This window comes from Bombina bombina, chromosome 8 (genome assembly GCF_027579735.1).
Source record: "Bombina bombina isolate aBomBom1 chromosome 8, aBomBom1.pri, whole genome shotgun sequence".
In the NCBI taxonomy this organism is placed as follows: Eukaryota; Metazoa; Chordata; class Amphibia; order Anura; family Bombinatoridae; genus Bombina; species Bombina bombina.
In genome coordinates this window covers 58,315,776-58,340,758 of record NC_069506.1, presented here as the reverse complement: position 1 = coordinate 58,340,758, position 24,983 = coordinate 58,315,776, and the positions used below count along the sequence as shown (strand labels likewise).

The 24,983-nt window shown below is 36.5% G+C and overlaps 1 protein-coding gene across 1 annotated transcript in view; it reads right to left on the bottom strand.

The window, feature by feature from the left end:
- Nucleotides 1–24,983, bottom strand: part of PLEKHG5 (pleckstrin homology and RhoGEF domain containing G5) — a 185,837-nt gene that overhangs the window by 112,188 nt on the left and 48,666 nt on the right. The window contains 2 exon segments of the mRNA XM_053690951.1: nt 2,004–2,140; nt 21,417–21,508. Coding sequence (XP_053546926.1) covers nt 2,004–2,140; nt 21,417–21,508 — 229 coding nt within the window.

Genomic DNA, 24,983 nt, shown 5'->3' with positions numbered 1-24,983 from the left:
AATAAAACATAATTGTAAAAAGAAATAAATAAATAAAAGAAATTGCCAGTACGTCCCTTACATGCCATTGGTGTTCATCATAACCCCCCACACAGACACAAATAAATCAATACAAATATATATGAGTAAAAAAAACACCCAAAAAACTGATTTACAAGTAGATAAAAATAACCTAAGCATTATTTAATCAACGTTTTGTAAGAAGAGGATGCACCCAGGATAGAGTAATGTCTGAGGCTGAGGTTGGCGCATTCCCAAACAAAAACCAGTGCGCCAGATGATATAAAGCGCACTGGTGAGATTATTTAAGTCGTCTCGTCAGTACTATGAGATCCCATAAAAAAATTTAGAAAGGCAAATTTTAACTTGAGAGCTGTATATATCGCTATGTATGATTCGGAATTTGAATGAGGGGCATCTACATTACAATAAAATGCTCAAAACCCCTCAAATGATATACAATTTCTCTCCATAGCGTTTTTTTTTTTTTTTTTTTTATTATCAGGCCCAAGGAGAATTGGTTACACAATATAGACATGCAGATAAGTGCAACAAACTGCCCACTAAAATTTGGATTTTTTTGACTTTTATTTATGTAATGTAGCCCATGGATCAGATGAAAGCATAATTTTTTTTGTGAAGATAAAAAATAACAAAAATAATGAAGAGGTGATACCTTTAAAAGTTAAATGGATAGTCTAGTCAAAATTAAACTTTCATGATTCAGACTAAGGGGCCTATTTATTAATGTACAAGCGGACATGATACGATGTACCGTATCATGTCCGTCGCACATTGATAAATGCCAACAGCATACGCTGTCGGCATTTATCATTGCACAAGCAGTTCTTGTGAACTAAATGTAGCCACCAATCAGCAAGCTACCCAGGTGCTGAACCAAAAATGGCCCAGCTCCTAAGCTTACATTCAAATAAAGATGGTTTTGAAAATACATTTCCCATGATGTTTTAGATGATAAAAGTGTATGCTTTTGCCTTTATGTAAAAACTACTTAAACAGGTAGACAAATGCATCCTCTGCTAACAGTGAAGGCAGATGAGCACCAGGATAAGGCGAGTGCAGGTGTGCCAGTAGGTTTAGAATATTTAGAGTTAAATTCCTGATTCTAGAAAAAGAATGTCAGAGTCAAGCTCATTTACAAAATAGGGAATATGCATTAAAATATAATGACACGGCAGGAAAAATGTGATGGCTTTTGTAAGCCCTGAATGAAAATGACTAATGGGAACACATCTGCACAGTTTCCATAGTGACAACATTGAAAGATGTCATATTTTACTTAAACTGCAGGTGGGATTGACTCCAATATACACATAGACACACATCTAAATGTCTTTACCAACTAAGCAATCATTTATTTCTACTTAGAACTTTGATGCACTTTAGGAATTGCATTTTGTATAAAGGAATTCATTAGTATATAGAAATGCACACAACCATTAGATTTTATGTTGTTCATGGGCTCACAAGGGACCACCTTCTGACTGACTGGATATCAACTTTTATATAATCTCCTTCATGAAACCATTCACCTTCACCTCCAAACATTTGCCCAGAGGCTTTCTGAGACAAGAAGATGAAGGGGACTTTAGAGTGGCTTGTGTGAAACTGGCGGGCAGTGCTGTAATTGGAGGGGTGGAGCTATGAGTTGAAGGGACCGGGCTAGTCATGATTGGGGATAGGAAGAGTTTGGGCAAGTTACAAAAGGAACCATGACAGACCCTTGAAACCATAGCAATTGCTCTAACCAGGAAAGCTACGAGAGGAACAGTGGTGAAACCTTCCAACCCATAACAATTCTGTGAGATCTGGGATGGTTGGGAGGTATGTTCATATTTTACTCCTTTACCTTTACATCTCTATTATTTCATTCTCTATAACAACATATTCTAAGCTTTAATCAAATCTACTGGAAATAACTCACAAACTTTCTTTTCCTATCATAATAGGTTATACTGTTCTTTACCAGCACATTTTCCTACCTTTAACTTTCAAATAATGTCCTCCAAATCTATATGCCTCAAAGTTGAGTGACAAAGGTGTATTTGATTGGTCCAGAAATATTTCCACCTTATTTAGTTCTATTCCTTTTCTTTCGAAAGCAGGTATCAAAACTTCCCTGTAATAAAAAAACCGCCCACAAAGTTAACATGCAAGAAAATATATGGTTCTTAAAAAAATATTTATGAAACTAGATTTCTGTTTTTATCTCTTTTCAAGGTCTTTTCAAAGGCATTGCAATCGTGTAGGTGTCATCATCTTGTGAGTATTTTATGTTCACATTCAGCGATGTCTGTTGGACAGGATCTGCTGATCAGATCATGTCGGACAGACATTTCATAAATAGGCCCCTATGTGGCGCTTTGCCTTTTTATTTTTTTATATCTTAAAAAAAAAGTTAAGTAAAAACTGTTAAAATTTACATTTGAACTATTAGTACATACATATTTGCAAAGAAGTGATGTATTCATTGGCTTTCTGACACATTAAAGGAATGATTCAGAGAGAGCATGCAATTTAAAACAATGTTCCAATTTACCTCTATTATCAAATTTTCTTTGTTCTCTATTTAGTTGAGGATCATATCTAAGAAGGCTCTGAAGAAGCAACGCACTACTGGGAGCTAGCTGTTAATCGGTGGTTGCATATATATACCTTGTGTCATTGGTTCAACTGATGTGTCCAGCTAGCTCCCAGTAGTGCATTGCCGCTTTTGAGCCTACATCGGTTTATTTTTCTACAAAGGATACCAAGAGAATAAAAAATGTGGATAACATAACAAAATTGGAAACTTGTTTATAATGGCATGCTGTATTTGAACCATAGAAGATGGATTTTGGCTTTACTGTCCCTTTAAACACAGCAAAACAAAACAAATTAGTAATAAAAACATACTCTGAAAGCATAAAACATGTTTTATTTCCTAAGGATGTAGCCTGAGTACAAAGCAAAACAAAATGAAAACAAAACTGACAAAAAATAAAATCAAAGAAATGTTATCAGATTTACTCATATAAACACTTTAGATGATGTATTTACAAAGCATTTTCTGAAAAATGTGAACAGTAACCATCTCAGTGTGTGTCTTGTGATAAGCCTGGTGAAGTTCAGCTATGCCTCCTTCAATTGCACCTTAATAAAACCTAATACACAATATCTTGTTGACCTTTCTTCTGCATTCCTCACTAAAAGGTCAGCTCTGTGGCTCAATAGATACCCACACAAGCAAGAAGCAGTTTCCACTATTAATGAACCCATTGCTATAATAATAATCAAACCGAGGGCAGTATGAAGAAGATTCAGAACAAAAGAAGTCTTTTCTAGATAAAAGTTCTTTATTTAACTTCTGAACTTGAGCCATCAAGTTAAAATGCAGTCATTCCTCTAATGCAAGATAGAACCAATACATGAAGGAATATTAAACAGTCTGTTTCATTGTTGTCATAAAAAAGCACTAAAGCAGTGCCTTATACTTAATAGAAATTGTAATATTAATTATTTTAAATTGAAATGGATTTTACCTTTTATTTATTTAAACTTAATTTGTGCAGTGTAATAGTGGTCTCTACAGGAAGGTTTATCTAGTCTGATGTCATAAAACTTCTAGAGTTGGTTAGATAAACAAGGAGTCAGATTTGCTCATGCTCAGAACTGGCAGAATGCAACTTAAGTTTAAAAATGATTCATTCTTGTCAGCACTCTTATCAGCAAAGGCTACAATGAGAATTTCTAAGTGCTAATTCTGCAAGAAAACAGGTACGTTGTTTGCTATTTTTTTTACACAATATGTTTCTTTTCATGTTTACTTTGATTTAAAAAATTTGTTATTATTAAAGAAGCACTGTTTAATATTCCTTTAAGGAATGTGCTATATAGGACAAAGGAAATAATTTTAAGTATACAATTGCTCCTTCTTAAATGGATATAAAAGTAGAAAATAAAAATGCTCTAGTATGTTACAGAATTTTATTATATTATAGCTTACATATAACCCATGCAAAGATTTTAAACAGGTACTGAACTCTCTTTTTTTTACAAATGGAATACATTGCTGGAGTGTGTGTGTATTTTAATTCATTTTATATTATACTTATAGGTTTAGAACATTAAATGAATAGTAAACTCAAAATAATTTTTTTTTATGAATCAGATAAAGCATGCAATTTTAAGAAACTTTTCCATTTACTTCCATTATCAAATTTGCTTCATTTTCTTGGTATCTTTTGTTAAAGAGCATATCTAGGTGCTCTACTTGGAGTTAATGTGTTCAAAGATTGAGAGTATTTAAGAGATACTAAACGCAATTTTTTTTCTTTCATGATTCAGATAGAGCATGCAGTTTTAAGCAACTTTCTAATTTACTCCTATTATCAATTTTTCTTTGTTCTCTTGCTATCTTTATTTGAAAAAGAAGGCATCTAAGCTAAGGAGCCAGCTAATTTTTGGTTTAGAACCCTGGACAGCACTTGTTTAATGGTGGGTGCATTTAGCCACCAATCAACAAGCACACCCAGGTTGTGAACCAAAAATGGGCCGGCTTCTAAACTTGCATTCTTGCTTTTCAAATACAGATAGCAAGAAAATAAAGAAAATTTGATAATAGGAGTAAATTAGAAAGTTGCTTAAAACTGCATACACTATCTGAATCATGAAAGAAAAAAAATTGGGTTTAGTGTCCCTTTAAGCACAAAATGTTTGCCCATAAGCTCCTAACCTGATCCCAGATTTTGTTTAGTACAGTGAAAGATATACAAAGCGCTAAAAAAAGCTGAAATGGGGTCTTTGCAACAAGTATATAGTGATAAAAAACATTTTATTTTACAACAATGAAAGTTAAAATAATTAGTTAAACAAGGATTAGTTAAAACAAAACATACTTAAATAAAATGAGAAAAAAGGGAATAAAAGAAAAAAGGGAAAAAAAGGAAAAAAAGAAAAAAGGGAAAAAAAGAAAAAGCAAATTTGCACAAATTTGAATTAAAGTGCTCCACTTTTTACTGATATGAAATGGTTGAATTGTCCAAAAAATAGTCCAGAGAAGAACTCCTTGAGAAGAAACAGATCCTTGTGAAAATATATATATATATTGTATGTGATCCTTACGGTGAAAAAAATATATATTGTCTGTGATCCTTGTGATAAAAATAAAATAAAAAATGTATATATAGATTTTTTTTATATATCTAGTCCTTGGGGTATCCAATAATTTGCTCTTACCATCATTTTTAGAGGTGAAACTGGGACCACCTGGCGCGGTGTGGTCAGGGCGTGGTCAATGTGTGGTCAAGGGGCGTTGTCAAGGGGGCGTGGTGATTGCCGGCCAGAACTAATTTTCCAGTTATAGATAAATACATCCCAACCTTTGATATGTTCCAAGAAATAAACACAATGGCCTCTATTTATCAAGCTGTCAACCACAAATACGCTGGAATTCCGCAGCGTATTTGTGGCGAGCCTGATTCGCCGTAGTTATCAAACCCTACAGACCGGCAAAAGTAGAATTTAGTGACGTAACATACGATCTGCCGGTCTCAGTCCGACACAGATCGATGGTTACGTCCCTCCAGATGTTCCGAACGCAAGTTCAGCACAATCTGACTACTTTTGCTAGTTATCAAAGAACTATCAGGTACGCTCGGCACTATTCCGGCCCAGCATACCTGGTTTTCAATTCGCCTCCCATAGGAATCAATGGGAGTCTGACAGCAGCGAAAGCTCATGTTCGTGGCTGCCCGATATCCCATTGATTCCTATGGTAAACATCTACACCTAACACCCTAACATGTACCCCAAGTCTAAGCACCCCTAATCTGCCCCCCCTTACACCGCTGCCACCTACATTATACATATTAACCCCTAAACCGCTGCTCCCGGAGCCCACCGCAACTCTATTAAAGTGTTTAACCCCTAAACTGCCGCTCCCGGACCCCTCCACAACTCTAATAAATGTATTAACCCCTAAACCTCCGCTCACGGAGCCCACCGCCACCTACATTATACCTATTAACCCCTAATCTGCCGCCCCCTATACCGCCGCCACCTACATAAAGTTATTAACCCCTATCCTGCCGATCCCGGTCCCCGCCGCAACTAAATAAAATATTTAACCCCTAAACTGCCACTCCTGTAGCCCACCGCCACCTACATTATATTTATTAACCCCTAATCTGCCCCCCAAACCGCCACCACTATATTAAATTTATTAACCCCTCAATCTAAGTCTAACTCTAACCCTAACACCCCTAACTTAACTATAATTTTAAAAAAATCTAAATAAAAATCCTATAATTAACTAAATTATTCCTATTTAAAACTACTTCCCTATAAAATAAACCCTAAGATAGCTACACTATAACTAATAGTTACATTGTATCTAGCTTGGGGTTTATATTTATTTTACAGGCAAGTTTGTATTTATTTTAACTAGGTACAATAGTTATTAAATAGTTATTAACTATTTAATAACTTCCTAGTTAAAATAAATACAAATATACCTGTAAAATAAAACCTAACCTAAGTTACAATTACACCTAACACTACACTATAATTAAAAAAATTAAATAAATTAACTACAATTAATAAAAATTAAATAAAATTAACTAACGTACAAAAAAACACACTAAATTACAGAAAATAATTACAATTTTTTTTTAAACTAATTACACCTAATCGAATCCCCCTAATAAAATAAAAAAGCCCCCCCAAAATAATAAAAATCCCTACCCTATACTAAATTACAAATATCCCTAAAAAGGGCTTTTTGCATGGCATTGCCCCAAAGTAATCAGCTCTATTACCTGTAAAAAAAATTACAATTCCCCCCAACATTACAACCCACCACCCACACACCCAACCCTACTCTAAAACCCACCCAATCCCCCCTTAATAAAACCTAACACTACCCCCTTGAAGATCACGCTATCTTGAGACGTCTTCACCCAACCGGGCCTAAGTCCTCAATGAAGTCGGGCGAAGTCTTCATCTAACCGGGCAGAAGAGGTCCTCCAGACAGGCAGAAGTCTTCATCCAGGTGGCATCTTTTATCTTCATCCATCCGACGAGGAGCGGCTCCATCTTGAAGATATCCGACGCGGAGCATCCATCCAGACCGACGACTACCTGACGAATGACTGGTCCTTTAAATGATGTCATCCAAGATGGCGTCCCTTGAATTCTATCAGCCAATTGGAATTAAGGAAGGAAAAATCCTATTGGCTGATGCAATCAGCCAATAGAATACGAGCTCAATCCTATTGGCTGATTGGATCAGCCAATAGGATTGAACTTCAATCCTATTGGCTGATTGCATCAGCCAATAGGATTTTTCCTACCTTTATTCCGATTGGCTGATAGAATTCTATCAGCCAATCAGAATTCAAGGGACGCCATCTTAGATGACATCATTTAAAGGACCAGTCATTCGTCGGATAGTTGTCGGTCTGGATTGATGCTCCGCGTCGGATGTCTTCAAGATGGAGTCGCTCTTCATTGGATGTATGAAGATAGAAGATGCCGCCTGGATGAAGACTTCTGCCCGTCTAGAGGACCTCTTCGGCCCGGTTGGATGAAGACTACACCCGGCTTCGTTGAGGACTTAGACCCGGTTGGGTGAAGAACAGCCAATAGAATGTGAGCTCAATCCTATTGGCTGATTGGATCAGCCAATAGGATTGAACTTCAATCCTATTGGCTGATTGCATCAGCCAATAGGATTTTTCCTACCTTAATTCCGATTGGCTGATAGAATTCTATCAGCAAATCGGAATTCAAGGGACGCCATCTTAAATGACGTCATTTAAAGGAGCAGTCATTCGTCGGGTAGTCGTCGGTCTGGATGGATGCTCCGCGTTGGATGTCTTCAAGATGGAGTCACTCCTCGTCGGATGTATGAAGATAGAAGATGCCGCCTGGATGAAGACTTCTGCCCGTCTAGAGGACCTCTTCTGCCCGGTTGGATGAAGACTACACCCGGTTTCGTTGAGGACTTAGGCCCGGTTGGGTGGCTGGGTGAAGACGTCTCAAGGTAGGGTGATCTTCAAGGGGGTAGTGTTAGGTTTTATTAAGGGAGGATTGGGTGGGTTTTAGAGTAGGGTTGGGTGTGTGGGTTGTGGGTTGTAATGTTGGGGGGTATTGTAATTTTTTTTAACAGGTAATAGAGCTGATTACTTTGGGGCAATGCCCCGCAAAAGGCCCTTTTAAGGGCTATTAGTAATTTAGTATAGGGTAGGGATTTTTATTATTTTGGGGGGCTTTTTTATTTTATTAGGGGGATTAGATTAGGTGTAATTAGTTTAAAAAAACTTGTAATTGGGGGGCGTGTCCGTGCAGTGTCTTGGATAAGACGCAACTTCTGAAGGCTCCAGCAGAATTGACACTAATCCGCTGATTAACGTGTCTAAACGGCAAGAAAACGACCAAAATATCATACAGATACCACGACTCCTTCTTGCCGTTTACATGACTTTGGAGACTCAGCTCGGAACTTTACGGCCTAGGGCAGCGGCCCACTAATAGGCATCCACCCCCCCCCCCCCCCCGGGAAGAAATGGATTATTGGTGCTGCCGGAATATTCCGACTTACCAATTCTTCATCCTCACCCAGCTCTAAAGGATCAGAGGGCTGAAGCTTTGTACCACTAACTAAAGTATAACCTTGCTTAAAAACTAAGTGCAGCAAGCAAAGGATATCCAATATGGCGGATGAGCACAGCCAGCTACGCCACAAAGCTCTCATGGCAAGATTCACCGAACGTATGTTACAGCTGATAGAGAGAGCCCCATGTGAATATTTATTGCAGCGCCTAGAAGCAGAACAGGAGAGCACAAGACCTACTAATGATCCCTCACAGGAAAATGCCCAGACAGGCCCTACTACTACTGACCTACTTTCAGCGACACAGAAGCCGCCCGGCGTGGCGAATGCATCAGAAGCAGATCTATCTTCTGGAGCTTACAGGGTTGCCACACAGCCCATACTATGGCCGACCTCTACTCCAAGCAAGAATAATAAAACGCAGCTTGATGAGGATCCTTACCAAGCGGACATACCTCTGGAACAACCCCCGGTGTATGCGGATCCCTCATAATCTCTAAATCCACCCGTTAGTGCTGCAACACAAAAAATAGTAGTGGTGGGTACAGCAATGCGTTTTCAGCATAAGGATACTGGGCTAGGCTGCACCAAGGTGGGGAATTCACTGAGAGCACCCAGGACGGGATTACTAAGTGGAACCCATCACACAGCCAGAGACACACCACCGTGCTTAACAGATCGCGGCTACAAGCCGGCTCTTTCCTCTAGGACACTCGACATCTCGATTGAGGTACCTGCTCTATTAGCCACACGAAACACTATTGGGATTTTTGTTTCACTGAACCATTTGAACTGGCTCGGATGTTGCCGCATGAACACTCATACTACTATCGCCTACTATGGCCAGCTGGACACAGGGGGTTAATAGCATATAAATATGATCCTATCATTCAGCTCAGTTACTGTTTATGGCAACTGTCAGTCAGAATAATTTTATGACAAAGTGTTTATAATTACGTTGCTAGGTTCAGGATTTATACTTTAATTTAAGAGATGATTTACACTGTTCTTAGTTTAACCTTGTTAGCTGGTTGGTAATGTTATGAACAATGTGTATATGAGCCATATACGACACACAGTAATAACGATTTGAGAACCTGCTCAGTCTGGTAAATCAACTTGTTTTAATATGCAAAGAATAGGGGTAGATAAGGATCTCACAAACCCAAACCTAAATGCTCCACCTGGGGACTGAACTGTTATATAGATAGATGAATGAAAAAAGGCTGATTGGAGTAAATGCCCTGAGGATGCTTATTGCTGCCTTGGTTCTGTTGTTCTAATTAGAATAATATATCCTCAAGCCTATCCTGTATTAAGATTGGTGCTCTCTGACTTGTATATACACTTAAGCTAGGATTCATCAAGCACAAAATGTTATCTATTAGTTATTTAGTTTTGGAGTTAATTAAAGGGCCATAATACCCAAATGTTTAAACACTTGAAAGTGATGCAGCATAGCTGTAAAAAGCTGACTAGAAAATATCTCCTGAGCATCTCTATGTAAAAAAGAAAGATATTTTACCTCAAAAGTTCCTCAGTAGCCACCTCCCATTGTAAAGGATTTCTAAGCAGCATTTTAGTGTGCCTGTCCTGGGACAGCTGAAAGGATGAGCATCGTGAACTCTCATATTATTTCACCAATCAGGTAAAGGAAGCTTACTATGAAATCTCATGAGAGTTAAGTCAAATCTCATGAGATCACAGTAAGAGTTCATGACCTCAGCACTGCTGATGCTGATTGGCTGCTGTTCATTTCTTCATTTTTTTTTTATTTTTACCTGCAGCTGGGAGCAGGTGAAGTATAACTTTTTACACAGAACTAACTCTGCTGAGCTGAGGAGATTGTGAGGTAAAATATCTTCCTTTTTTACATAGAGATGCTCAGGTGATATTTTCCCGTCAGCTTTTTACAGTTATACTGCATCAGTTTCAAGTGATTTAGCATATGAGTATTATGTCCCTTTAAGGAGGGTGCAAGATCAGTATTGGCAGAAGACGGGAGTGAATGTTTTAAGTGGAATTACAGGACCCCGTGCTTTTCTCCCCCTCTGATCCTTCCATTACACCAAGCTCTTACCATATCCTGGTTATAACTTATGGCTTGTTTTTTTTTGTTTTTTTTTATCACTGTCTTGTTTATATGGCTTAACATACATATTTCATTTATCAACATATATGCTGATATTCTACACTGAGACAACCATGATATATATCTGATGCATTTATTGTATGACAATTTATGGCTTGTTTTTGTCTGATTCTCTTTATTGTTGTTCTGTTTATTTGGGTTAACAAAAATATTTCATTTATGGACATACATGCTGATAACCTATGCTGAGACAATCATGACATATATCTGATGCATTTGCTGTTTGATGTGTATATTTGAATCCCAGAAGTTTCCCCCCTCCTTTTGTTATCACTTTCTTTTTTCTTTTTCTGCATTATCATTATACAATCCCTATCTTTATGTTTATATCACAATAGGGAAGACCCATGAGTGGTCTGCATTGTTATTCAAAGGGATGAAAATGAGGACTACTATTCAGGATTTACAAGCATGGTTTTGAAATATCAACTTGTCATTGTATCGCTCATTTCTATAAAAACATGTCAACTGTATCATATAATTCCTCAATAAAAATTGTTATAAAAAACAAAACAAAAAAACTTGTAATTATTTTATTATTTTCTGTAATTTAGTGTTTGTTTTTTTTGTACTTTAGTTAATTTTATTTCATTTTAATTAATTGTAGTTAATTGTAGTTAATTTATTTAATTTATTTAATTATAGTGTAGTGTTAGGTGTAATTGTAACTTAGGTTAGGTTTTATTTTACAGGTACATTTGTATTTATTTTAGCTAGGTAGTTATTAAATAGTTACGACTGGGGCAGAATGAACAATTGGGTGGGACACTGGGACAGCGCCTCCAAACAGGAACAATCCCATTCAAACTGGGACATCTGGTAAGCCTACCAATAATGTCCAAAAAATGATATATATATAAATGTGTATCAAAAATGTCCATTGTTAAAAAAAAATGTAAACATCCAAAAAATAAACTGATAAAGGTAACAGTGTCCTATAAAAAATAAAAAATATATAGTGCAATGCTGTTAGAGGTAAAAGCCCAATGCAATAAAATAAGGCTTACCGGATTGTTTAAAATCGCATGAATAAGAACACGAGCCGTTGTAGTTAAAGTCGTTAAAGTCTATGCGTTTCAGTCTTTAGACATGTTTCTCAAGACTAAATATTCAAGGCAAAGATTAGCCTTAGAATAATATGTAGATTTATGCAGATTTCTTTTTTTATAACAGTTGCTTAAATATTGAAGATATAAGTATAAATGTTTAATTTTATATAAAGTAGTGTACAACATGTTTAAACCTAAATTTCCTTTTATCTATCTCTCCTGCAAAGTACAATTAAAGGGACACAAAACTCATTTGTTTTCTTTCATGATTCAGAAAGAACATGCAATTTTAAACAAATTTTCAATTTATTTCTATTATCTAATTTTCTTCATTGTCTTGATATCCTTTGTTGAAAAGCATATCTAAATATGCTCAGTAGATAAGATGGATAATCCCTTTATTACCCCTTCCCCAGTCTTGCATGACCAACACTGTTATATTAATATATTTGGTACCTCTGTGATTACCTTGTATCTAAGCCTCTGCAGACTGCCCCCTTATCTCAGTTCTTTTGACAGACTTTTTTGCATTTTAGCCAATCAGTACTGACTCATAAATAACTCCACGGGAGTGAGCATATCTATATGGCACAGATGATCTAGTGTTGTCTAGCTGTGGAAAACTGTCAAATGCACTGAGATAAGAGGTGGCCCACAAGGGCCTAGAAATTAGCATATGAGCCTAGCTAGGTTTAGCTTTCAACAAAGAAAACCAAGTTAACAAAGCAAATTTGATGATAAAAGTAAATTGGAAAGTTGTTTAAACTTGCATGCCCTATCTGAATCATGAAAGCTTCATTTTGAATAGACTCTCCCTTAAAAAATGTTTTATATGATCGCATTTGGCGGCAAAATGGTGGTATGAAATATATCAAAATGGGCCTAGATCAATACGTTGGTTGTCTCCTTAAAATATATATATATAAATAGTTTTGATAGTTTAATAAAAACAAAAAAACAAGGCTATATTTCAGTTTAAATGGAGTGATAGCAAAAATGCTAACAATTCTCCAGTATTTTGAGTGTTTTTCTATGATTTTGCCTTGTGAAAAGGAATTTACTGTAATTATCTGCAAATGCTTAGTTCTACACGCTTCTCATTAGAAGAAATTTGCTTCTCAGTTTGACTAGTAATTCAATACCAACCAGCAGGAATTACTCTCCTCTCTTGCTTCATGTCTACCCTCTAGTGGTTGGATATAGTATGTAACCATTAATATAAAAAAGCAAAATATTTAAAGAAAAATGTGGAAAACATTCATTGCTGTAGACCCAACAACAATTCAAAGCTTTGTTATAAAAAAAAAACACATTTTGAGGTCTTTTATTTATTAATAAACTCTACCTCATAAATAAAATACGGCTAGATTACGAGTTTTGCGTCATGAGTGAAAAAGCTGCGTTATGGCTCTTTTTCACTACCGCCGGTATTACGAGTTTTGCAGGTATAGCTGTACCGCACACTTTTTTGGCCGTAACGCAACGTAACTACCGCAGCTTTCAAAAAGTCCTTTTTCAATGGGACTTCCATAGCGCCAGTATTACGAGTTTGCCTGTCCGGCCAAAAAGTGAGCGGTACAGCCTATACCGTCAAGATCCGTACCGTAAACTGAAAGTCAGTAGTTATGAGTTTTACGCTACAAAGCCGTAACATAAAACTCATAACTAAAGTGCTAAAAAGTACACTAATATCCATAAACTACCTATTAAAGGGACACTGTACCCAAAAAAATTCTTTTGTGATTCAGATTGAGTATGAAATTTTAAGTAACTTTCTAATTTACTCCTATTATCAAATTTTCTTTATTCTCTTGGTATCGTTATTTGAAATGCAAGAATGTAAGTTTAGATGCCGGCCCATTTTTGGTGAACAACCTGGGTTGTCCTTGCTGATTGGTGGATAAATTCATCCACCAATAAAAAAGTGCTGTCCAGAGTACTGAAACAAAAAAAAAAGCTTAGATACCTTCTTTTTCAAATAATGATAGCAAGAGAACGAAGAAAAATTGATAATAGGAGTAAATTAGAAAGTTGCTTAAAATTGCATGCTCTTTCTGAATTACAAAAGAAAAAAATTGGGTTCAGTGTCCCTTTAACTCCTAAACCGAGGCCCTCCCGCATCGCAAACACTTAAATAAAAATTTTAACCCCTAATCTGCAGCTCCCTACATCGCCGCCACTATAATAAACATATTAACCCCTAAACCGCTGCACTCCTGCATCGCAAACACTAGTTAAATATTATTAACTAATCTGCTGTCCCTAACATCGCCGCAACCTACATTACTGTTATTAACCCCTAAACCTAACCCTAAGTCTAACTCTAACCCTAACACCCACTAACTTTACCATAATTTAAATAAATTTAAATAAAAATTACAATTAATACCTAAATATTTCCTATTTAAAACTAAATACTTACCTGTAAAATAAACCCTAAGCTAGCTACAATATAACTAATAGTTACATTGTATCTATCTTAGGTTTTATTTTTATTTTACAGGTAAGTTTGTATTTATTTTAACAAGGTAGACTTAATAACTATTTACTAGCTACCTAGTTAAAATAAATACAAAGTTACCTGTAAAATAAAACCTAACCTGAGTTACACTAAAACCTAACCTTACACTAAAATTAAATAAATTACATTAATTAAATACAATTAACTAAATTACAAAAAAAATAAACACTAAATTACACAAAATAAAAAAGAAATGATCAAATATTTAAACTAATTACACCTAATCTAATAGCCCTATCAAAATAAACCAAAATAGAAAAGGGCCTTTTGCGGGGCATTGCCCCAAAGAAATCAGCTCTTTTACCTGTAAAAAAAATACAAACAACCCCCCAACAGTAAAACCCACCACCCACACAACCAAACCCCCCCAAATAAAATCCTATCTAAAAAAAACTATGCTCCCCATTGCCCTTAAAAGGGCATTTGGATGGGCATTGCCCTTAAAAGGGCATTTAGCTCTTTTTCAGGCCAAACCCTAAGCTAAAAATAAAACCCACCCAATAAACTCTTAAAAAACCTAACACTAACCCCCGAAGATCCCCTTACAGTTTTTGAAGACCGGACATCCATCCTCAACGAAGCCAGGAGAAGTCTTCATCCAAGCGGCAAGAAGTCCTCAACGAAGCCGGGAGAAGTCTTCATCCAAGCGGCAAGAAGTGGTCCTCCAGACGGGCTGAAGTCTTCATCCAGACAGCATCTTCTATCTTCATCCTTCCGACGCGGAGCGGCTCCATCTTCAAGACATCCGGCGCGGAGCATCCTCTTCTTCTGATGGCTCTTCAAGAATGAAGGTTCCTTTAAGGGACGTCATCCAAGATGGCGTCCCTTGAATTCCGATTGGCTGATAGAATTATATCAGCCAATCGGAATTAAAGGTGAAAAATTCCTATTTGCTGATTGGATCAACCAATAGGATTGAGCTTGCATTCTATTGGCTGATTGTAACAGCCAATAGAATGTGAGCTCAATCCAATAGGAATTTTTCACCTTTAATTCCCAATCGGAATTCAAGGGACGCCATCTTGGATGACATCCCTTAAAGGAACCTTCATTCTTGAAGAGCCGTCGTAAGAAGAGGATGCTCCGCGCTGGATGTCTTGAAGATGAAGCCGCTCCGCGTCGGAAGGCTGAAGATAGAAGATGCCGTCTGGATGAAGACTTCTGCCTGTCAGGAGGACCACTTCTTGCCACTTGGATGAAGACTTCTCCCGGCTTCATTGAGAACTTCTTGCCACTTGGATGAAGACTTCTCCCGGATTCGTTGAGGATGGATGTCCAGTCTTCAAAAAATGTAAGTGGATCTTCGGGGGTTAGTGTTATTTTTTTTTAAGGGTGTATTGGGTGGGTTTTATTTTTAGCTTAGGGTTTGGGCTGAAAAAGAGCTGAATGCCCTTTTAAGGACAATGCCCATCCAAATGCCCTTTTCAGGGCAATGGGGAGCTAAGGTTTTTTTTAGATAGGATTTTATTTGGGGGGTTGGTTGTGTGGGTGGTGGGTTTTACTGTTGGGGGGTTGTTTGTATTTTTTTACAGGTAAAAGAGCTGATTTCTTTGGGGCAATGCCCCGCAAAAGGCCCTTTTAAGGGCTATCGGCAGTTTAGTTTAGGCTAGGTTTTTTTTATTTTGAGTTTTTTTTTATTTTGATAGGGCTATTAGATTAGGTGTAATTAGTTTAAATATTTGATCATTTCTTTTTTATTTTGTGTAATTTAGTGTTTATTTTTTTTGTAATTTAGTTAATTGTATTTAATTAATGCAATTTATTTAATTTTAGTGTAAGGTTAGGTGTAACTCAGGTTATGTTTTATTTTACAGGTAACTTTGTATTTATTTTAACTAGGTAGCTAGTAAATAGTTAATAACTATTTACTACCTAGTCTACCTAGTTAAAATAAACTAAAACTTAGCTGTAAAATAAAAATAAAACCTGAGATAGCTACAATGCAACTATTAGTTATATTGTAGCTAGCTTAGGTTTTATTTTATAGGTAAGTATTTAGTTTAAATAGGAATTATTTAGGTATTAATTGTAATTTTTATTTAGATTTATTTTAATTATGTTAAAGTTAGGGGGTGTTAGGGTTAGACTTAGGGTTAGGTGTTAATAACTGTAGTATAGTGGTGGTGACGTTGGGGGCAGCAGATTAGGGGTTAATAAGTGTAATGTAGGTGTCGGAGATGTCGGGGGCGGCAGATTAGGGGTGTTTAGACTCAGGATTTATGTTAGGGTGTTAGGTGTAAACATAACTTTTCTTTCCCCGTAGGAATCAATGGGGCTGCATTATGAAGCGTTACCCTCCTTTATTGCAGGTGTTAGGCTTTTTTTTAGCCGGCTCTCCCATTGATGTCTAAGGGGAAATCGTGCACGTAAAACCGGCTCAAAGCAGCGCTTGTATTTGAGTGCTCAACGTCAATTTTGCTCAACGCTGACTTATTGCCTGCTAACGCCAGGTTTTTGCAAACCTGTAATAGCAGCGCTATAGGGAGGTGAGCGATGGAAATAACTTGCAAGTTAGCACCGAGCCGCTCATAACGCAAAACTCGTAATCTAGCCGATAGTTATTAATAGTGATTAAAGATAGTGATGATTAAAGTCAAAATTAAAGATTCATGATTCAGAGCAAATTAAAATAACTTTACGTTTTATTCCATTATCAAACTGTCTTTTTATATTCTCTTTCTGAGGCATAAGCTCCTACTAAGTATGTGTAAGGGTTCACGGTATACACATATGATGTCTGTGATTAGCTGGTGCCTGTCACATGACACAGGGGCAAATCAATTAAAGGAAATTCAGCATAGGTATTATTGCATTGTCTTCTTGTTAGGCATTTGAGATTATGCAATTGTGCTGTAAAGTCCTTAAATGAAGAAATAAGCAAGAAAATATGAAGAGTTTGATCCTGCACTTGCCACAGCAGAGATTGGTTCTTAGCAGGAGTGCTGTAGGCTACTATGCACCCCAGTCATATTTGTCCCACCCCCAATACAGCCACAGACATTGGGAGGGGCAAAATGGCACAAATAATTGATTTGTTTTACCATCTAATTTTTAATACAAATACAAAGACCATGTGACCAGTCATTGAATTCTCCTTGGGGGCTCCAAAGATGTGACCATGAAGTAGTTTGGGCGGGCTGCTGGGGTGCCCTTATTTCACTTTCTCCCTTCCCGTGTTAGGATAAGTCCATGTCAATCCTAATGCTATGCCCCCATATGCACAGAGAAAAAATAATAATTTTAGGTAAATGTTTCATCATAAAAAAGAAAAACCTTTTTTTGTTTTGTCTTAGATTTGCTCATGGGGTCTCTCACTTTGGCTGGAAATTGACATTATTTGTTCGATAACAGGAATTTGTTATCCCCTATCCTATGAGGAAGATCTTCAGGGTAGCAGAGGAGCAGCTGGACAGCAGCTTCATCTTAAATAAAGTTAAAGAAGTAGCTGGGGCTACTGCTAAAAGCCAACAGCAGCACAGACAAACTAGAAATGTGCTAAAACCATTCCTGTGGGGAATGTCTTCATAACAATGGAGGAGCTGGACATTCGCTTCATCTTAAATAAAGTTAAAGTACTAACTATTGCTACTGCTACAAGCCAACAGCAGCACACAAAATATATTTTTTTTAATGGGGTCAGGACTGGCCAAGAACAAAAGTGAAACTTACATACTAATTGGCTGAAACAGTAATCAAGTAACTAAAAAGGGCATTGCTGGATATAGTTATCGAATAGTGTAAATCTGAACGTTTAAAGTCTTTCTGATTTGCAGAAAATCCTTTTTCGGTGTTAGAGTTATGGTTTCAAAAGTATGAACTGTACCATCATTTGCTTCTTCATTCGGTCAATAAAGGGGCCACTTGTTTTTGCATTTTTTTGTATTATTGTTTGCATATACCAGAAACTGAATGCATATATCTGATTTTTAGACATCATGAGAAAAAAATAGTAGAGTCACTTTAAAGGACCATTAAAAGGATATTGTATTCTAAAATGTTCTCCCTTTTAATATGTTCCCAATGATTTATTTTACTTGCTGGAGTGTATTTAATTGTTTCCAAACATCTCCTTTAACTTTTCCCTGTTGAAACCACCACTGCTTTTGCCTGGTGAAACCACCTCCTATATTGAAAATATCAATAAGATGTATTCTCTGTAGAAAAGCTATGTACACAGGAGACACTAGCACTAAATAACCTCTCATTAGAGGATAGGAGAGAGATGTTTTGGTATCTGAAATAGGTGGTTGCGTTCATTGAACCCACAGTTTTAATTAGCATTTATGTACCTAACTATTAGGGGCCGATTTATCATTGGTCTGTCCAACATGATCCGCTCAGAGGATCATGTCCAACAGACATTGATGAATGCCGACAGCATATGCTGTTGGCATTTATCATTGCATAAGCAGTTCTTGTGAACTGCTTGTGTAATTTCGCCCCTACAGCTTTGCGGCCAATTGGCCGTTAGCAGGGGGTGTCAATCAGCCCGATCGTATGAGATTGGCGGATTGATGTCCTCAGCCTCAGAGCAGTCGAACCAGTTAAGGAGCAGCGGTCTTAAGACCTGAAGGCTCGCTCAGAAACAAGGGCATCAGGGGCTATTCGGCCCTTGATAAATCAGCCTCTTGGTCTGTGTGTTTAGACATAGAAAACAGGTCTGCTTTATATGGACATTTCCTTGAGAACAATATGTGATGGTTCTAATAAGCAAAACCAGCTATATGTGATGGTTCTAATAAGCAAAACCAGCTATTTCAAATACACGAAGAAACAATGTCCCATATATTTAATACTCTGCAGTAAGTATAACAAGTCATTTGGAACACATTAGGGGGATACAAATTTCAGTGTCCCTTTAAATACAGTAAATTTGCATAATCCTAAAACGCACAATAAACAGACAATGCAATAGTACTTAAAAATGTAAAAAATTATCAGTATTTTTTCTGAGAAATTTCAAAGATTGCTTCTATTTCCTGCACTCTGTGGCTATCATCAGCTACTTACAGACTCCTATACGTATACAATGTCATCTCTTGCACATGCTCAGTAGGAGCGGATGCTTCAGAAAGTGTGCATATAAAAAGACTGAGCACAAATAAACAATGTATGTAAATCATGAGCTTTATTCGAATCATTAAGTTTAATTTTGACTTTAGTGATTCTTTAACCAGATAGCACATTGCTATCAAAAAATATTAAAACAATCATTTTAGTGCAGTTTCCAATTGAGCAATTGTTTGCATAATAAATAAAATGTAAAATGATAGCATCTAAGAACAGAGAATATGATTATGTGGTTTATTATGCAGTGCTGACGGAAGTTGGTAAAAATAAATCTAATAAGATCAAAGAGCACCAGACTGTGCAATAAAATATTTTGTGAGTAATAAAATTATTCCTAAATGAAGTCTGGTTAAGAAATAATTGGTGACTTATCTAAAAGATATCAATTTAAAAGGAGACTAAATTCGAAAATATTTGTACCATGCACATCTATGTGTTTATTTATTTGGATAAATAAGGTTAAAGGAAAATTAAACTCAAAAATTTTAATTTCATAATTCAGATAGAGCATGTGATTGTAAACAACTTTCTAACTTCTATTATCATTTTTTCTTTGTTCTCTAGGTATTTTTTGTTGAAAAGCAGGGACCTATACTTTGACGCTGGCCCATTTCTGGAGCACTATATGGCAGCAGTTTTGCAAGAATGTGGTCCATTTGCAAGAACACTAGATGGCAGCACAATTTCCTGCCATGCAGTGCTTCAGATGCCTACCTAGGTATTTCTTCAACCCAGAATATCAGGGGAACTAAGTAAATTTGATAATAGATATAAATTGAAAATTTTTTTTTTATATTGTATGCTCTGTCTGAATCTCAAAAGAAAATTTCTGGGTTTTATATCCCTTTAAAGGGACATTATACACCAAGAACATTTTATAAGCATGGTATTGAGATTATTCCCCGCCTCCCTCTAGTCATGGGTGCCGCCATCTTGATTCTAGCTTTCACAACACTACAGTGCTGACCTGTTTTTAAATGTGCAGTAAATCTTCTTCAGATATGTAAGTTAGGTTCCATTATGGCAACACCCATAATGAGCGGGAAGTGCATGAAATGTTTTTAGTATTTAGTGTCCCTTTAAGGGGACTTTCTCACACACTCTGATTCATTACAGCACTCAATATTTGCAGTACTGACCCTAGCTTTCTGTTTGTTTAACTCCTGCAAAGATGTTAAAATAAACACTTTGGGCTCCATTTATCAGCATTGGATGCTGCTTCTGAGGACCATAGTTTCAGGCTCTTAAGTCAACTGCTCCTTAACCTCTCCGTCACCTAAAAGGTGGCGGATTGAATTAATCCTGATCTGATTGGATGATTGACAGTACTTAATAGCGGCCGATTGGCCGCCAGTGGTCAGGGGGCGGTATTGTACAAGCATTTCTGGTAAAATGTTGTGCAATGATAAATGCGGACAGCATATGCTATAGCTATAGCGAATCATGTCCGCTCGACACATGATAAATCAAGCTCATTAACACAAAGCCACTCCTGATTGGCTCACTGACCATGTTGGGATACAAAGCCACGTCCTGAAACATCATGGCTTTCATTAAAAGTAATAGCCAATGCCATCACTATTTCTTGAGAGCTATCAAAGTACTTTAGCTTCTCAATATATGAACAAAGCCTGAGAATAATAGCTAGTGACACACTACCGGTAGCAACAGTTCTATGACATTATAATTCAAGTGTCACAATCAGTAGCAACCTAGCCAAGCTCTAGACTGCTGGACTCCGTCCCCAGAGTACCTTGATTCACCCTAATTTAAATAGACCCCACCCCTGAGCTGCAAAGGCTCTTCCCTTTAGATCCTGGTATAAAGGAATATAGGAAAGTATGGTATGTTATAAATCCTGACTAAAATCGTGAGCTGAATATATTTCTGGAAAAAAAAAAGATAGGCACATTTATGTAGGACTAGGTGTGTTATAATAAATACAGAATTAATCTATAATTTGCAATATTTGGATAGGAAGTTGATACAATGTTAAAAAGAAATAGTTACCCTAGAGATTTTTTCTTCATTGCTGGGACAATCTCTGTTTCGATATGAACATTCAAATCAAACTTTAAAGTAAAGCATTCTTTACTAGGATCCTAAAAAAAAAAAAAAAAATAAGGAAAAAAAAAATACAATGCGTAAGAATAGTTTTAGCTTTGGTATATAGAGTGAGAATAATATGATAATTAATGAGTTGATAACCCAAAGTATTGTAATTCTATTTCCTCTTATTTAATAATTAATATTATTAACTATAAACAAAGGGACATGAAAACCCACATTTTTCTTTCATGATTCAGATAGAGACAGAATTCCTTCTCACTGTGATTGACTGCTTCATTTTATTAAATACTTTTGAATTTGCCTTTTTAATTATTGAGAGAGATATTATATAGTGCTGCTTATTTTATATGGCTTCTATACATTTATACAAATACACATTAAAATAATTATTTCCACAAAATTAATATATTTTTTTAGTTACAATTAAATACATGTAAGCACCAATATGTTTATACCACGGATGGTGTAAATAAAATAATACTGTGTAATACAGTTCTTTATGAATCATTAATTTTGTGCACATAGCTGTAATACCGACTCTTGCGCTACATATCATGTACAGACAGAATCATTGTCAGTACAAATCTGGAATTAATTTTAAGCAGGTTCTTGCCAAACAGATGTTTCACGGTTTTAACGTTGGCTGTTATTTTCCTAGCTACAAGTCCTGATCTGTTTTCATTTGCTTTAAATACAACTTCCGACATTGGATTTACAGTTTTTGAAACATGTTTTCATTTTCTAGAAGTTGGAAATTTTCATAATAAAATATATATATATATAATGAGAATGTAAGCCCAGATTTAACACCATTTAAAGGCAGGGATAATGGTTTCCAGTTGTAAGATCACAATTATAATGGGTACATGAAAGTCAAAATTTTACTTTCATAGTTCAGATAGAGCATGTCATTTAAAGGGACAGTAAAGTCATAATTAAACATTCATGATTTAGACAGAGCATACAATTTTAAACAACTTTCCAATTTACTTCTATTATTTAATTTGCTTCCTTCTCTTGTTATCCTTTTCTGAAAGGTTTATCAAGGAAAGCTCAGAAGCAGCAAAGAACCTAGGTTCTAGCTGCTGATTGGTGGCTGCATATATAGACTGATTTTCATTAGTTCACCCATGTCTTCAGTTAGAAACCAGTAGTGCATTGCTGCTCCTTCAACAAATGATATCAAGAGAATGAAGCAAATTTGATAATAGAAGTAAACTGGGAAGTTGTTTACAATTGCATGTTCTACCTAAATCATGAAAGAGAAAAAAATTGGGTTTCATGTCCCTTTAAAGTAGACATGTGCATGGCGAAAAAATTCGGTTCGGTTCGGATCGATTCAGATTTTTTCGAATTTTGGTTTGGAGCGATTCGAATTCGGAAAAATTTGAATCAATTCGGTTTGGATTTGTTTCGGATTCATTCGGATTCGAATAAATTCGGTTCGGATTTGTTTCGGATTCATTCGGATTCGAATAAATTTGGCTGGATTTGGTTTGATTCGGTTCGGAAATTCGGAATTTCGGTAAGTGTTAGGTGGGATTAGACTAGTATTATGTACTAAATTCGGCTGGATTCAGTTCGGTTCGGAATTTCGGTAAGTGTTAGGTGGGATTTGATTTATACTGTACAATAGTAGTGTAATCCATGGCCATCCGAATTTACCGAATAAATCCGAAGTAATTCGGATTTATTCGGTAAATTCGGCAGTATTTTAATTCGGAAATTCGGTTCAATCCGAATCGCCGAATTTTCAGAATTTTCAGAATTTCCGAATCGATCCGAAACGAATCGCACATATCTACTTTAAAGAGACCTTTTTATTGACTTCTGTTATCACATTTTTTTTTCTCATTGTAACTTTTGTTAAAAAGCATACCTAGATATTTTCAAGAGTAGAACTGCACTTCTGAAGCTATCTGGTGATTGGTGGCTACACACATATTCCCCTTCTGATTGGCTCACCAGATGAGTACAGCTAGCTCCCAGTATTACTACTCTGGAGCACACCTTTCTTTTTGCATTTTTATGTTCCTATGAAGAATCTTAATAGTGTGAATGTCCAGTGAAGAGTTCCAAAATGTTATAATATAACAGAAAAAGTGACAGTAACCTTTTAAAATGTTAGGAAGATGTGGTGCTTATCATACAGAAAGAAAATACCCTATTATGTTAGAGCATTTTATTATGGCTTATATTTAACCCCTGCTAAGGAATTAAACACATAGGGGCCGATTTAACATTGTGCGGGCGGACATGATCCGCTGTAGCGGATCATGTCCGCCGCACATCAATAAATGCCGACAGTGATATGCTTGTGCAATTCCTCCCCCTGCACATTTGCGGCCAATCGGCTAGCCGGGGGGTGTCAATCATCCCGATCGTATCCGATCGGGATGATTGCTGTCCACCGCCTCAGAGGTGGCGAACGAGTTAAGGAGCAGCGGTCTTATAACCGCTGCTTCTTAACTTTTAACCGCTGCATTCGCAGCATAATAAATTGGCCCCACAGGGCTAAATTACAAGTGGAGAGCAAAAATATTATCGTTCTTGTGCAATAATATCACTCAAGTTAAATCAATAGTGCTTTTATATTTACACACATTTTACAGTTGAAAGTATCTATTCTTCTTATCGCTCGAGCTAAAGTCTAGGGCATATCTGACATCTGGATAGCGGATAGAGCCTATCTGCTAAATCTCTCATATAATAACATTTTATAGGGAAGCAGCAAAATGATGTCAGATATTGCTCGAGCACTACGCCACAAGTGCGCTAAACCGCCACTCAAGTAGTGGAGTTTTGCACTTAGTTATTTACTATGGTGTTGAATTGATAATAAATATAACTGAAACCTTATTTGAATGTATTTTCTATGTGTAGTGTTATGCATATTTTTAAGTGTTAATTACATCAGGTCCTCAAAGTGCTATATTATGGTGTGCTCGAGCGCAACACTTGACTGACCACATAATATGACTGCCAATAGCACTTCAAGCGCTAGCCATTAAAAGTTTAGGAAACTCTAAAAAAAATATTCACTTTAGGATTCTCTGGTAAACCCCTACCCTCTTGTAGTATCAGATTGCGTGCTATTCCAAAAGCAAGCTATTGCAGCTTCTGATAACTCTTGTGCTTCACTTGTAATTTAGTCCATAGTTTAAAGGGATCGGAAAGTCAAAATGAAAGTTGCATGATTCAAACAGAGCATGTCATTTTAAGACACTTTTAAAGGGACGCTGTACCCAATTTTTTTCTTTCATGATTCAGATAGAGCATGCAATTTTAAGCAACTTTCTAATTTACTCCTATTATCAAATTTTCTTCATTCTCCTGGTATCTTTATTTGAAAAGCAAGAATGTAATTATAGATGCCAATCCATTTTTGGTGAACAACCTGGGTTGTTCTTGCTGATTGGTGGATAAATTCACCCACCAATAAACAAGTGTTGTCCAGGGCCCTGAACCAAAAATTGTCTGGCTCCTTAGCTTAGAATTAGATGCCTT